Consider the following 12,729-nt stretch of genomic DNA (forward strand, 5'->3'; position numbering starts at 1 on the left):
TAAATTCAAGTGTTTTTTCATCAAGCCACAGTAGAGCCCTTCCTCTTGGCATGTAAATACTTTGGCAATAAAGGGAGCCAACAGAAGAAGTAAGAGACTGCCTCAGAACTTGTCACTGTAATGAAACCATTCATCCTCTGGCTGCAGGGGGAGAAGAGGGAGAAGAACAAACACAGTGAGAGAGACAGACCAACAGGCTGACAGACAAACAAACAAGTCGGAGGAGCAGCCACTACTTTATGGCTTTTTAATTAACTTTCAGGTGAAACATTTTTTTGTTCCCTGAACGTCTTATTGATAAGAGCCTTCCAGCCCCTGTGATAACGGAGCTGATACTACATCAAAGAGTCACCTATTTACATAATAATATAAAAGTTGAATCTCAAACCCATTAGAAGCCACCACTGGCACAGTCTTTTATGCATTGCTATCACACACAACCTGAGGGAATGCACAATGGTTGTAAATAGCAAATATATAAAAACAATAAGGTGCGCACGCACGCACATACGCACCCAAAATATTTCTCTTTCACGAAGTAGAAAGCACATTTGTCAAGGAGCAGCGCTGAGGACAGCTGCACAGCTGGGCCCCAGCACACAGGAGGCAGCCCTGCAGTGGAATAGCCCTCGGAGTCCAGACTGACGCCTAAATACTATGAATGGGGCTGAAGTGCCGAGAGCATAACAGACTACTGAGTCTATATTTAAAACTGGTCAGGATAAATATGCTGAATACAAATAAACACTTAGATTTGTAACATCCTCTGTAACATAGTCAAGTTATCTCTGAAACAGTCTCAGCTATACACTCCATCGACTAAAAGGTGGCATATGACACCGTTGAGACAAACACCTTCTGGAAACTTCTCGGAGACTAGAGCCAAATGGGAACTGTTACAGAGAGACGTCAGAGTTATCCACCGTGAACAATTGGTTTCAGGAAAAGGTTCTTACTGCTCTTCTTCCATCTGGGTATTTATCAGATAATGAAAACCACTACAGCTCATAGTGGACAACCACAATGCAGCTGGATGATCGAGACTTTGTCAATGACCTTACTTTGCTATACCTTGTGTCAACAGCAGACACAGTAGACAAGAGAACCGGCAGACAACTCACAAGTATAGATCTCAACATCCATAAAGTGAGACCTTTTGAACATCCACTAGCAAGATGCCCTCATCAACAAGAACCTCAGGTCAACAACCTGAGCAAGAGGAGATCTAGAGAATTAAGATGGGTGTGGATCAGGGACACACGCCAGAAACCCAATGCCACCTGGCACAAGAACCTTGAGAAGGACCTCAAGCAAGACAAGACAGAAGACAGGCAAACTGGAGTCAATGGCCTATACTCTATAACCTACTACTGATAAGCCTTTCTGTTTTTTTCCCCAGTGTGTCATGTTCAACGTCATGTTTCCATCACTGCCCTTCAGAACCAGAGTCGATAAAAACATCTATCTGCTGCAGAGTCATCTCACCCGGGACTCGCCGATTGTATCCATTCCCATTGCAGACAAAAGCAAGATGATAGTGGGTGTTACTGGTTTGTTTGTTGAACAGTGGAGAAGGGGCTTAAGTAAGTAAGTAAGTACGATTTTGGTGGACTGTTCTCGACAGTCATCTAGGTCGCTGGAGTACATTTCATTTATATTTCACACTATCAATCCAGTAATTACACTTAAACACATAGAGTAGAGTATTAAACTCTAGTTGCAAAGTGAGACAGTATTTTGAGCATCCAGGGGACTGGAAATTCTTGAATCTTGAATGCAAATGAAACTCTGCAACAATCATCGCAAAAGATACACAACTTACTAAATAGAGAAGTCAATTAAACCTCTCAAGGTTCATTTTGATGAGGAATGTAAAATAGGAATCTATTAAATGTTACATACACTGCTAACAATTTTTGGATGCTGAAGATTACAATACTTTAAAACATCCTTTTTATCCTTTTCATCCTTGATTATAAGGGTCATCTCTACATCAATACTTAAAGTGAATCTTGTCCAACTCTCAATGTCAGAGGAATGAATAAATCATTTCAGCTTTAAAAGCTGACCACTGGTATCTGTCTCTTTCTTACAAAGTAAAGTGACGAGGAAGCAATTTCCTCAAACTGTCTCTGCTGCTTTCTGTTCTATTCACATTCTTTTCTGCCACTGGCTGCAAATGGGGTGGCATTAGCAGTAAACCTTCGAAGAAGCTGGTGAGCTTAGGCCACTTGATTCCCACTGGCCAATGTCTGATATTCAATTCCAATCTGTCCGATTGATTGCCTCTCTATCTCCCCCCCTCCTCCATCCCAATGGGCTGCTTTCAAAGTTTCTGCATCTCTGTCTCACAGGCCCATCTGAGCCAGAGTGGCTGTCTGCAGCATAATTACCCATCGACTAATGGGAACCTGCCATTTACTTGGCCCTCCACTGATAGAGCCGGGCCCGGCAGCAGGACAGTAAAGGTGGGCTGTGGGACGATAGGGAGGGAATTGATAGGAGGAGGGCCAAGATGAAGTAAGGAGGGGAGGGAGAGGTACCAGGTGAGCGAGGGGCTTGGGAGGACATGAAGATTGATAAAAAGGTAGATGCAGTGCAGAAAATGATATGGCTACAGTGTGAACTTTGCTGCATGAGTTGGAATGAAAGGTTGGAAAGAGGAATAGATGAGACAAGATGGAGCATCATAGCAGGAGAAAATACTGTTGAAAATAAAATGAGAGAATGATACTTCCCCTCCCCTTTGGTTTCCTCTCCCTCCCCTATCAGTGCCACGGGGGTGGCTCACAGCAGGCAGACTAACGGACAGCTGATGATAAAGCGAATGGGAGGTTTGTTGCTAGGGGGACAAGGCCTTTTTAAGCCCATCGATCGGGATTCCTATGCAAAGGTAATTAAACATCTGCTTGTCTGTGCTATCCTGGGTCTTAAGCAAAGAGTGATGGCATCCCAATCTTCTTTTCCCTGAATTTCTACTAGCTATTCAATTCATAGAAAAGGATGTCTAGTCTGCGGTTCATATCTGTCAATACTGCCTATTGAAATTCCACCAAGGTTTCCACTTAAAATGCAAACGCCAGCCTTGCCCTCCAGATAAGAGAAGAACAGACACCGTGGCTGTAGATATCGTACTGTATAATGGTGCAGCCCCTTCAGTAAGGACATTTCTGCAGCAAATTGAATTCACTTTTTAATGCAGACAAACCTGGCTAGAAAGCAAATATCCCATTGAGTATGCAATGAAGAACAACGTGATAATGCGACCGGACTCATTCACAACACATACAGATAAAGGAAATGCCACCTGAAACCACTCCTGAATAGAAAATCCTTGACATAAATGAACTCTGCATTAATTTCCCTGACCGTGTTATGGATGCAAGTGTTTTTTTGTGAATAAAGTATTTTTTATGATTCTGCACCTTTTGTGTGAGATAAATAGAGTTTAGTACATAAGACATTCTCAGAATGTTCAGAGAATCATAATTCAGTATAAAATTATATATTGTGTATTTTGTTCAAATACTATAATTGCATCTTCTCTACATGATTGTTGGAACTTTCTGTGAAAACGAGAAAAAGGTTGTGGGTGTTCTCTGTCCATTGTGAATTTATATTGTGACTGTAAGATGTAAGATGTAAGAAGTATTTTGTTGTGCTTTTGATTAAATACCACAATAAAATATTTTTTTCTTTGTGGATAGTGTGTAGAGCAGGGGTGTCCAAACTACGGCCCGCGGGCCATCTGCGGCCCGCAATCCATTTTAAATTGGCCCGCCGCAAAAAAAAATTATAATTTTTTTTTTTTCAAACTAACAATTTAATAGTACTTTAATGGCACTTACTTATAGCACTTTGTAGTTTAGCTCTAATTTTGAATATATTGTACTTTCTTGATTCATGTTGTTCTGGGTTTGTACTCTTGAATGCAGTTATTGTAAGTTGCTTTGGATAAAAGCGTCAGCTAAATGAAAGGTAATATGATGGACTATGGCCCACTGTATTGCAGCTGTCCCTCAGAACGCAGCCACCCCCCCCCCCCCCCCCCAACTGTCAACAGTCCGCTCCAGGGAAGGGTGGCGTAGCGCCGTGAGTGGCCTGGACCGTCGTATTTTTTTCAATACGTGGCCCTCGGGATAAAAAGTTTGGACACCCCTGACCTAATGTGATCCATGGCCATGCATAAATGTCTCTGGCCCTTTCTTCCTCCACTAAGAAGGCCCTATTGTACCCCACATATGTGTCAACACAACAATAAATCATAATCCATAGCAGAAATGATCAGTTTCTTAATCAATCAATTGATTGAAAAAAATGAAGTTGTCAATTGATTTTTAAGCAAACAATTCCCTGGTACCAAAGGCCATTTACCAAATGTGAATATTTTCTAGTTTTGGGGTTTTCTTTGACAGTTAACTCAACAACTTACTAGTTTTGACTGTTGGTCAGATACTTGTCTCTGTGTTCACTGGGGTTTCAGGGAACGTTGATAGCCATTTATCACTATTTTCTGAGTGATAAGTATAACGTAAATAGTTATGGTACTTGCATTAGAATTTTGTACTAATGTAATTATTTGTCCATCTTTAAATCTAAATTTGGATGCTTAGGATACTGAATACCTGGCCAATAGAATGTCAAAAACCATAAAGGTTTATTGTTTAGAATGTACAGGCAGCATAACGTTCCCCATGTGTGCAGTGTGAACCTGCTCTTCAGCTTATAGTCGGCTACTGTTTGGTACATATGCCACTACTGATATTTCTGTGAAGAGCTCGTATTGTTAAGGTTTTAACTTCTTGGCGTGTGTGCTGGTGCGCAAAATCAACTTGCAACACAATCAGAATCAAATGTAGTGTCACTTCTATAATATTCACTCAGCATACACAGGAATGATAAAGAAGAAAATGCCTTTCTCAGTCATACATAGTAAAAACTGACATTTGGAAAAAAGCAATAGAAAACAGGACTCAGAAGCCATTTGTTTTTGAAGTTGACAAAGTGCTTTGTTTAATACATGCTTAATACAAAAAACTATAAAACCAAATTGCACATCCCAACATGGTGCCGACACAGATCAGACATTCATCACTTCTCCGAATGAAAAATATGTGAATTTTATCCACAATTTATCTCGAGTCATTTGTTTCTCTACTGCAGAACAAATCCCTGACATTATTATACAATGGACATGAAGGGTAACGTATTACATAAGGAGCTAAGTGAAGCACTTTATTAGGTACACCAAGCTAAAACTAATACAATCCAACACAAACAGCCCTAAAGCATATCCTACCTTCGTGAAATGTACAATATTTATATAATATATGGCATTTTGTATGGGACTGCATTAGTTCCACTCAGTGTACCTAGGCATTGGTTATTATGAATTGGAATTGAAGATCTCTCACTTAAGATGGAGTACAAAATAAGGGAGCATCTAAATTCTATGAGTTGGAGGGCCTCAAAATATGTTGAGAAAGGGACTTTGATCAAAATGATCCCAGAAGATAACTGTAAGTATAATTCTTAGGAGGTTGATAATGTTTTTGTTTTGTTGTGTTGTTAATTGTGTTTTGTATTTTTACATTTTTTGTTTTAGTTGTCTGGCAAGATTTGAATATTATTTGCCGGACTTCAGACTTTTCTTTCATGGTTGTTTAAAAAGAGGGAAAAAAAGGATGAAGAAATGTAATTTAGACATTTACAAATCTGTGTTAAGGATCAGGTAACTGATAACTGCCATTTACTGAGTTGGTGCACTGTTCCTAGAGGTACTGCAATACAAGGTCGATCCAAGTGGAAAGCGCAAGCACACGTATTGTCTTTGAAACAAAAGCCTAATACCAGACTAATGGTTATAATAGTTCAATGTGTTATTTCTCTCTGCCTATTAACGGTTACTATGTTACAGTCAAAGTTGAGGGGTGTGGCTTATTGTCACATCAGAGTTTCCATTGATCTATTAGTCCCATTATATTCCTTTATCCCCCTTTGCTTCAATTACTTTAACCCCCTTTGCTTCAATTACTTTAACCCCTTTTGCATCTATTCCTTTAACCCCCTTTGCTTCAATTCCTTTAAACTCCTTTACTTCAATTCCTTTAAACTCCTTGCTTCTATTCCTTTAACCCCCTTTGCTTCAATTCCTTTAAACTCCTTTGCTTCAATTCCTTTAAACTCCTTGCTTCTATTCCTTTAACCCCCTTTGCTTCAATTCCTTTAAACTCCTTTGCTTCAATTCCTTTAAACTCCTTGCTTCTATTCCTTTAAACTCCTTTGCTTCAATTCCTTTAACCCCCTTTGCTTCAATTACTTTAACCCCTTTTGCTTCTATTCCTTTAACCCCCTTTGCTTCAATTCCTTTAATAAGAACTGAAGTGTCAGTCTGCACCAACCAGCCAACTGCTAAAACAAAGCAGATTGTTTTAACACACATTGAAACAAAGAACAGTCGCAATGGAATTCACCCTGACAACTTTTTTACAAAGCTCACTGCAGAGCAGTGGGAGCTGTTGAAGTCATGCAAACCGGATGAAGCTACAACATTTATGTTGGCAGAACTTCTGCTGAACTTAATGACGTCTGTTTCAAATGCCATTGTAAAGCGACGTCTCCGTGCACCCGTGTCTGAGGATAAAGTTCGGTCCATTCTGGGAGACACTCTCAGCAACAGTCTTTCACCAGGCAGCAAAAGAACGTCTGAGAGTTTGGATAAGCTCACAGACTTGGTTGTAGAGGAGGTGACGGAGACTGTCAACTCCACCTTGTCTGCAAGCTCCATCTGTGTGAGCTCTGACAAGCCTATACCAACCCGCCTCATTAGCCCCGCTAAAGTCCAGAAGATGATCTGTTATGCCTGCGAGTCGTTAAAGACAGACGAACGAATCAAACAATTGGTCAAGTGTCAACCGCGAAAGCAAAGTCGGGCCATTTCCTCAGAGGAACAGGACAATTCAGATGATCCCATTCTGGTGTCTAGGACTTCTTCAAGCTCCTCCTCTTCACGAGTTAGCTCCAAGTCAGGTAGTTCCTCAGAGGGAGGTTCAACAACAAGCAGTGTGGACAGTGTGAAGAGGCTTGTCCAGGAAACAATCAACAAAAGTTTGACTGACATCACAGACTTCTTTAATGAGTTTAATGACAGCCTCTCTCTCAATACATCGTTTTCTCCAGAGATTGATTTGGCTTTAGATGAAATAATTGAGTCAATCAGTGAGGAAGGCACACATGGAAATGAATCTCCAGACCCAAACTTCTCAATCGCTAAAGGAATGAAAAAGATCAATAGGCTTTTCATAAAGACTTTTGCCACAGCAGGGACGCTCCAAATCCTGTCACAGGTCGCGAAAAAATTCAATGAGAATCCCAAAGTCACTAGCAAGAAGGCGATACAGTCATTGATTGCTAGTATTGACGCTGTGCTTCTGGAGAAGGAGAAGCCAGGAGGTGGAAATGAAAGTTCTGCATTCCAAACACTGAAAAAGCCTCCATCTAAAAAGGTTATTGTATTAACAAAACGGCTTTCAGATGTCATCTTTTCGCAAATCGCACCTGGCAAGAAGTCAGACAAGGGTTCAGGTCCAGTGAAAAAGGGTTTTATTCCTACTTCACAAATGGACATATACGCAGACATTCAGACCAGGGTGTTTTGTTTTCTGTCCTTGATAAGCTGGTGGCTGAACAACCAAGTTAACCGCCACACAACCAGAGTGTCCGACGCTTTAATGACCATCGACTCATCAAAGTCATCATCATTAGAGGTCAACAGCATTGAGGAGAAAAGATCAGAGCAGATTTCATCATCAGAGGTCAGCAGCGGAGGGACGAAAAGATCGAAGCAGTCAACACCCGCAGTGTTCAGCAGCATTGTGGAGAAAAGATCGAACAGTGGGAAGAAAAGATCGAAGCAGTCAACACCGGCAGTGGTCAGCAGCATTGAAGAAAAAAGAGTGACGCAGACATCATCAAAGGTCAACAGCATTGAGGAGAAAAGATCAAAGCAGTCAACACCAGCAGTGGTCAGCACCACAGGGAAGAAAAGATCGGAGCAGACTTCATCATCAGAGGTCAGCAGCGGAGGGAAGAAAAGATCGAAGCAGTCAACACCGGCAGTGGTCAGCAGCATTGAGGAAAAAAGATTGAAGCAGATTTCATCAAAGGTCACCAGCATTGAGGTGAAAAGATCGAAGCAGTCAACACCAGCAGTGGTCAACAGCAGAGGGAAGAAAAGATCAGAGCAGTCAACACCAAAAGTGGTCAGCAGCATTGAGGAAAAAAGATTGAAGAAGACATCATTAAAGGTCACCAACATTGAGGAGAAAAGATCGAAGCAGTCAACACCAGCAGTGGTCAGCAGCAGAGGGATCAAAAGTTCTAAGCAGACTTCATCATCAGAAGTCCGCAAAGAACGTGAGAACTCGGCATCATCAGGCAGGAGCGCCAGGGAGAAAACTGAAAAGATCCAGGCAGGGGTCAAATATAAAACGTATGTCAGTGTTCTCTTGGACAAGCTCATCACACAAATTTATAAAAAGGCAAAGGTGACCTGTGCTGATGATGACACAAGGCGGCATCTGCTGGAGAGAATATGGGCCGAGGTCAAAGACATTGACTCAACTTTTATCCCGAAAAGAAGCCCTTACGAGGCCATTTTAAAGGACTTCTGTAAGAAGTGGCCTTGTCCAGAGATGCTAATGTGTTCCCTTCTTGGAAAAGATCCAGCACTTGATATATCATTAAGCTCCATTTTGAGAAGACACCTGTGCAAAAAGCCTGGCCTCTTCTCCTCTTTCAGAGCAGGCATCTCGTCCTTCTTCAAGAGAAAATAGGTGGATGAAGTTACTCCAATAGCTTCACTTTCAAATGTCAGTGTGGCAGTGGTGCTTGCCACGGGGCTCTCCCAGCCGAAGCCAGAAACGGAATGATTGATTGTGACAGCTTTCACCTGAGCTGATTGATCCTCTGTGGTGCAGGTGAGGGTGCTCTCCCAGCCCCCTCACCTCCACCTACCCCTTTCCCCACGGACCAGGAGAGGAAGCCAGCCCGCCCCCCCGAGGCTCTCCGGAGGCCGGGCAGGTGGGCTGCTGTCTACAATTGATATCACATGTTAAAATAATTAGTGCAAATGGAAGTTATCTCAATAAATCTTAAGTAGCCAGTGAAAAGTCCTCAGGAATTCATATATTATTATGTCCTTGTTGGGTATTATTTCCATGTCTGATGTGGAACTGTTTATGTTTCACGTTATAAACACGGATGGTCTTGACTTTCAGCTGATCAGAAAGAGACATTATTCTGGTGATTTACACACACACACACACACACACACACACACACACACACACACACACACACACACACACACACACACACACACACACACACACACACACACACTCACTCACACACGCACTGACCCACTTTCCTGAGATGAACTGGACCAACCATTACATTTGCATTAACATTACATTACATTTCATTTAGCTCGTACAAACCCAGAACAACAAGAATCAAGAAAGTACAATTTCTTCAAAAAATGAAGCAAAACTACAAAGTGCTATAAGTAAGTGCCATTTAAGTGCTACTAAATTGTTAGTTTTCAAAAATTGTTGGTAAATATTTGTTTTATTCAAGATGTAGAAGGAAGAGGTATGTTGTTAGTTTGCGGCGGAAGATGTGTAAACTTTCTGATGTCCGGATGTCGATGGGGAGCTCGTTCCATCATTTAGGAGCAAGGACAGCAAACAGTCGTGATTTTGAAGAGTGTTTAGCTTGCAGTGAAGGAGCAAAGAGTCGATTAGCCGAAGCAGAGCGGAGTGAACGGACTGGGGTGTAACGTTTAACCATGTCCTGGATGTAGACTGGACCTGATCCGTTCACAGCATGTTACGCAAGTACTCATATTTTGTAGCAGATGCGGGGCAGCCACTGGTAGCCAGTGAAGGGAGCGGAGGAGCGGAGGAGTGTGAGTGAATTTAGGTTGGGTATGTAATGTAACATGTAAACAAAACTGTAGCCTCACTGTACAAAAATTAATTTGCCTGAAGTTTTCTGTGTGTTTACTATTAAAGCACTTTGAAAAAGCACAACTTTTCAATGACCAAACTATAAAATAACAGTTAAAACGTTTTAAAGATAGATTTTGACACAAGGGTACAAATGTACACAAATTACAGATTTGTAATTATTCAACACAGTAAATATAACTGTAAATTTGGGCCTTTAGCAAACCCAGGCCGGTTGGTGACTTTGCAGAGAGTATGTGTCTGATCAGTCTGACCTCTGACCCTTAGGGTTTTCACATGGACAACTTCTCTGCCTTAAGGTTGTTCTGATGTAAACAGATCTGTTATTTAGTACTGAAATCTTAACTTCTTAAAACACAATTTTATAGACTTGCTTTCGGACACATCCCCCGAGCTGCTGCCGCTGCTGTAACTCAGGAGGGTCCAGACCAGAGGAGCTCACAACTCAAGAGACAAAGTTCACCTCTTCACTACAGAGCACATGTCCAGTTATATAACTTCGGAATACACCGATGTCTGAGAGCAGGTATCATGAAGGGAGACCTGTGTTCCTCAATTTGCATCAGACAACCAGGCTGGTGTCGAGTTAGAAAACACAGTTTTACAACGTGTCAGCAGAAGCTGCAGTCGACAAAAGCACATGGACAAAACCTCTGGACAGACTGTGCGGTCAGGATGGGTTTACTCCAAAGAGAGAATGGCGCCACCTTGTGTCCAGACTAAGTAACTAAAGACACCGATCATCTGGTTTAAAGGATTCGTTCACCTAATGCAGGGGTGTCCAAACTACGGCCCGCGGGCCATCTGCGGCCCGCCATCCATTTTAAATTGGCCCGGCTCAAAAAAAAAAAAAATAATTAAATTATAATTTTTTTTTTTTTCAAACTAACAATTTAATAGTACTTTAATAGCACTTACTTATAGCACTTTGTAGTTTAGCTCTAATTTTGAATATATTGTACTTTCTTGATTCATGTTGTTCTGGGTTTGTACTCTTGAATCCACTTATTGTAAGTTGCTTTGGATAAAAGCGTCAGCTAAATGAAAGGTAATGTGATGGACTATGGCCCACTGTATTGCAGCTGTCCCTCAGAACGCAGCCACGCGCCCCCCCCCCCCCCCCCCCCAGGGTGGCGTAGCACTGTGAGTGGCCTGGACCGTCGTATTTTTTTCAATATGTGGCCCTCGGGATAAAAAGTTTGGACACCCCTGGTGTAGAGCATGAGTCTGGGGTTACTGTACCTGTAATATGACCCAATGGCCATTCTCAGCTGCCAAAGTGAGGGCTTGTTCAGCAACGACCTCCTGGCCTTGACCCAGAGAAACATTATGGAAGTTCTTGTTGTCAAATGTGAAGCCCAGTTTCTTTCCTGAAACAAAACAGACACGTGACATTTCAAGCAGAATATCCTCCTGACATGCTGGTTAACTATAGAATATTGTACATCGCTTACATGAATGAGGGTCGATATGCATTTGGACATTCGTCGAAAAGTTTTAAATAAAGTTAACAAGCTTCAAACTCCCGTAGCATTGAGATAATAGTGATATTGATCTTTGCATCTTATTCTCAGAAATAAATTAAATGAAGCTAATTTCTTCAAATGAAATAGTATGTGTTTAACTTCCCAGCCAGCAGAGGGTCAGTGATTCAGCCTTGTCCACCTTGAGATTTCATTCAAACGGTACAATTACCTGTCTGTTTCATTAAAACTCCAACCTGAGAGCAGGCAGATAGCAGAGGTCTATCTCGGGGATATTAGTCCCCTGCAGAGCAAACAAAATCACACCATCTCTTTAATGAAAATCTAATTGAAGCCTAATACCAATGAGAAATCCAATAGTCACAGCTATAATGGCAAAGCCCCTTTTCCTGGTTCAGGGTGCTGCTGCTCCCCATCAACATGCTCTGTCCACATCTGCAGCAATTGACTACTTGAACCTTTCTACTTAAAGTGACACACTACAGTCAGAGTCAGGCTGCAGATAATCAATGATCACACAGCTTACAGGCAACTACATGAGAAGTGTGTTCTCTTATCTAATTGGAGGAGGAAGGTAAATTTCAGCTTGGGGTTGAAGGCCTGTCTACAGCAGGTTTACGTTTGATTTCACCACCTGCTGCTGCCTGTCTGTGTCAAGATGAGGCCTCTAATATATTCAAAAACGACTATGAAACAGCTGTATTTGTTGAAACGGCTCTATGGTATTATTAGTGTAAGAGGGGCTTTCAAGCAGAAACAGAAATGCAAAGAAAATCATACATCCAGAGCACATGAATTTATGATGCTGAATTACTTGAATAGAGAAATACTGACATTGCAAAACTCTCAGGGACTTTGTTAAAGTAGAAACACTGGAAATCTCTCAGCTCCAGTAAACTGCAATCTGAATATTTCATCCAGCTGAATTCAAATGACACTGACTTATTCTGCAGCAGATTCAAGTGATGGTGCCCGGTTCCAGATCAGTGCAAGAGCTTTGACTTTTGGCATTTCTTTGGTCAAAAATCAAAACAGCACATCCTGCTGCTATCCGCACAATTTATAAGAATGTAAAGTAAATCTAAAACCAATGACATTTACCTCTCACTGCCCCTTTTACACCAGTGGTGTTGTCTCATATATTTGTGACCTTTAGAATAATCTCCTCAATCTATCCAGATCCTGTAGTGCATCGGCAGAGATAGCTGGTATCA

The 12,729-nt window shown here is 41.6% G+C and overlaps 1 protein-coding gene across 1 annotated transcript in view; it reads right to left on the minus strand.

Annotated features, from left to right (window-relative positions):
- Positions 1 to 12,729, minus strand: part of LOC128427308 (dynein axonemal heavy chain 9) — a 116,868-nt gene that overhangs the window by 11,962 nt on the left and 92,177 nt on the right. Inside the window, exon 70 of the mRNA XM_053414395.1 lies at positions 11,274 to 11,401. Coding sequence (XP_053270370.1) covers positions 11,274 to 11,401 — 128 coding nt within the window. The remainder of the gene's footprint in view (positions 1 to 11,273; positions 11,402 to 12,729) is intronic.

This window comes from Pleuronectes platessa, chromosome 21 (genome assembly GCF_947347685.1).
Source record: "Pleuronectes platessa chromosome 21, fPlePla1.1, whole genome shotgun sequence".
NCBI classification, from domain to species: Eukaryota; Metazoa; Chordata; class Actinopteri; order Pleuronectiformes; family Pleuronectidae; genus Pleuronectes; species Pleuronectes platessa.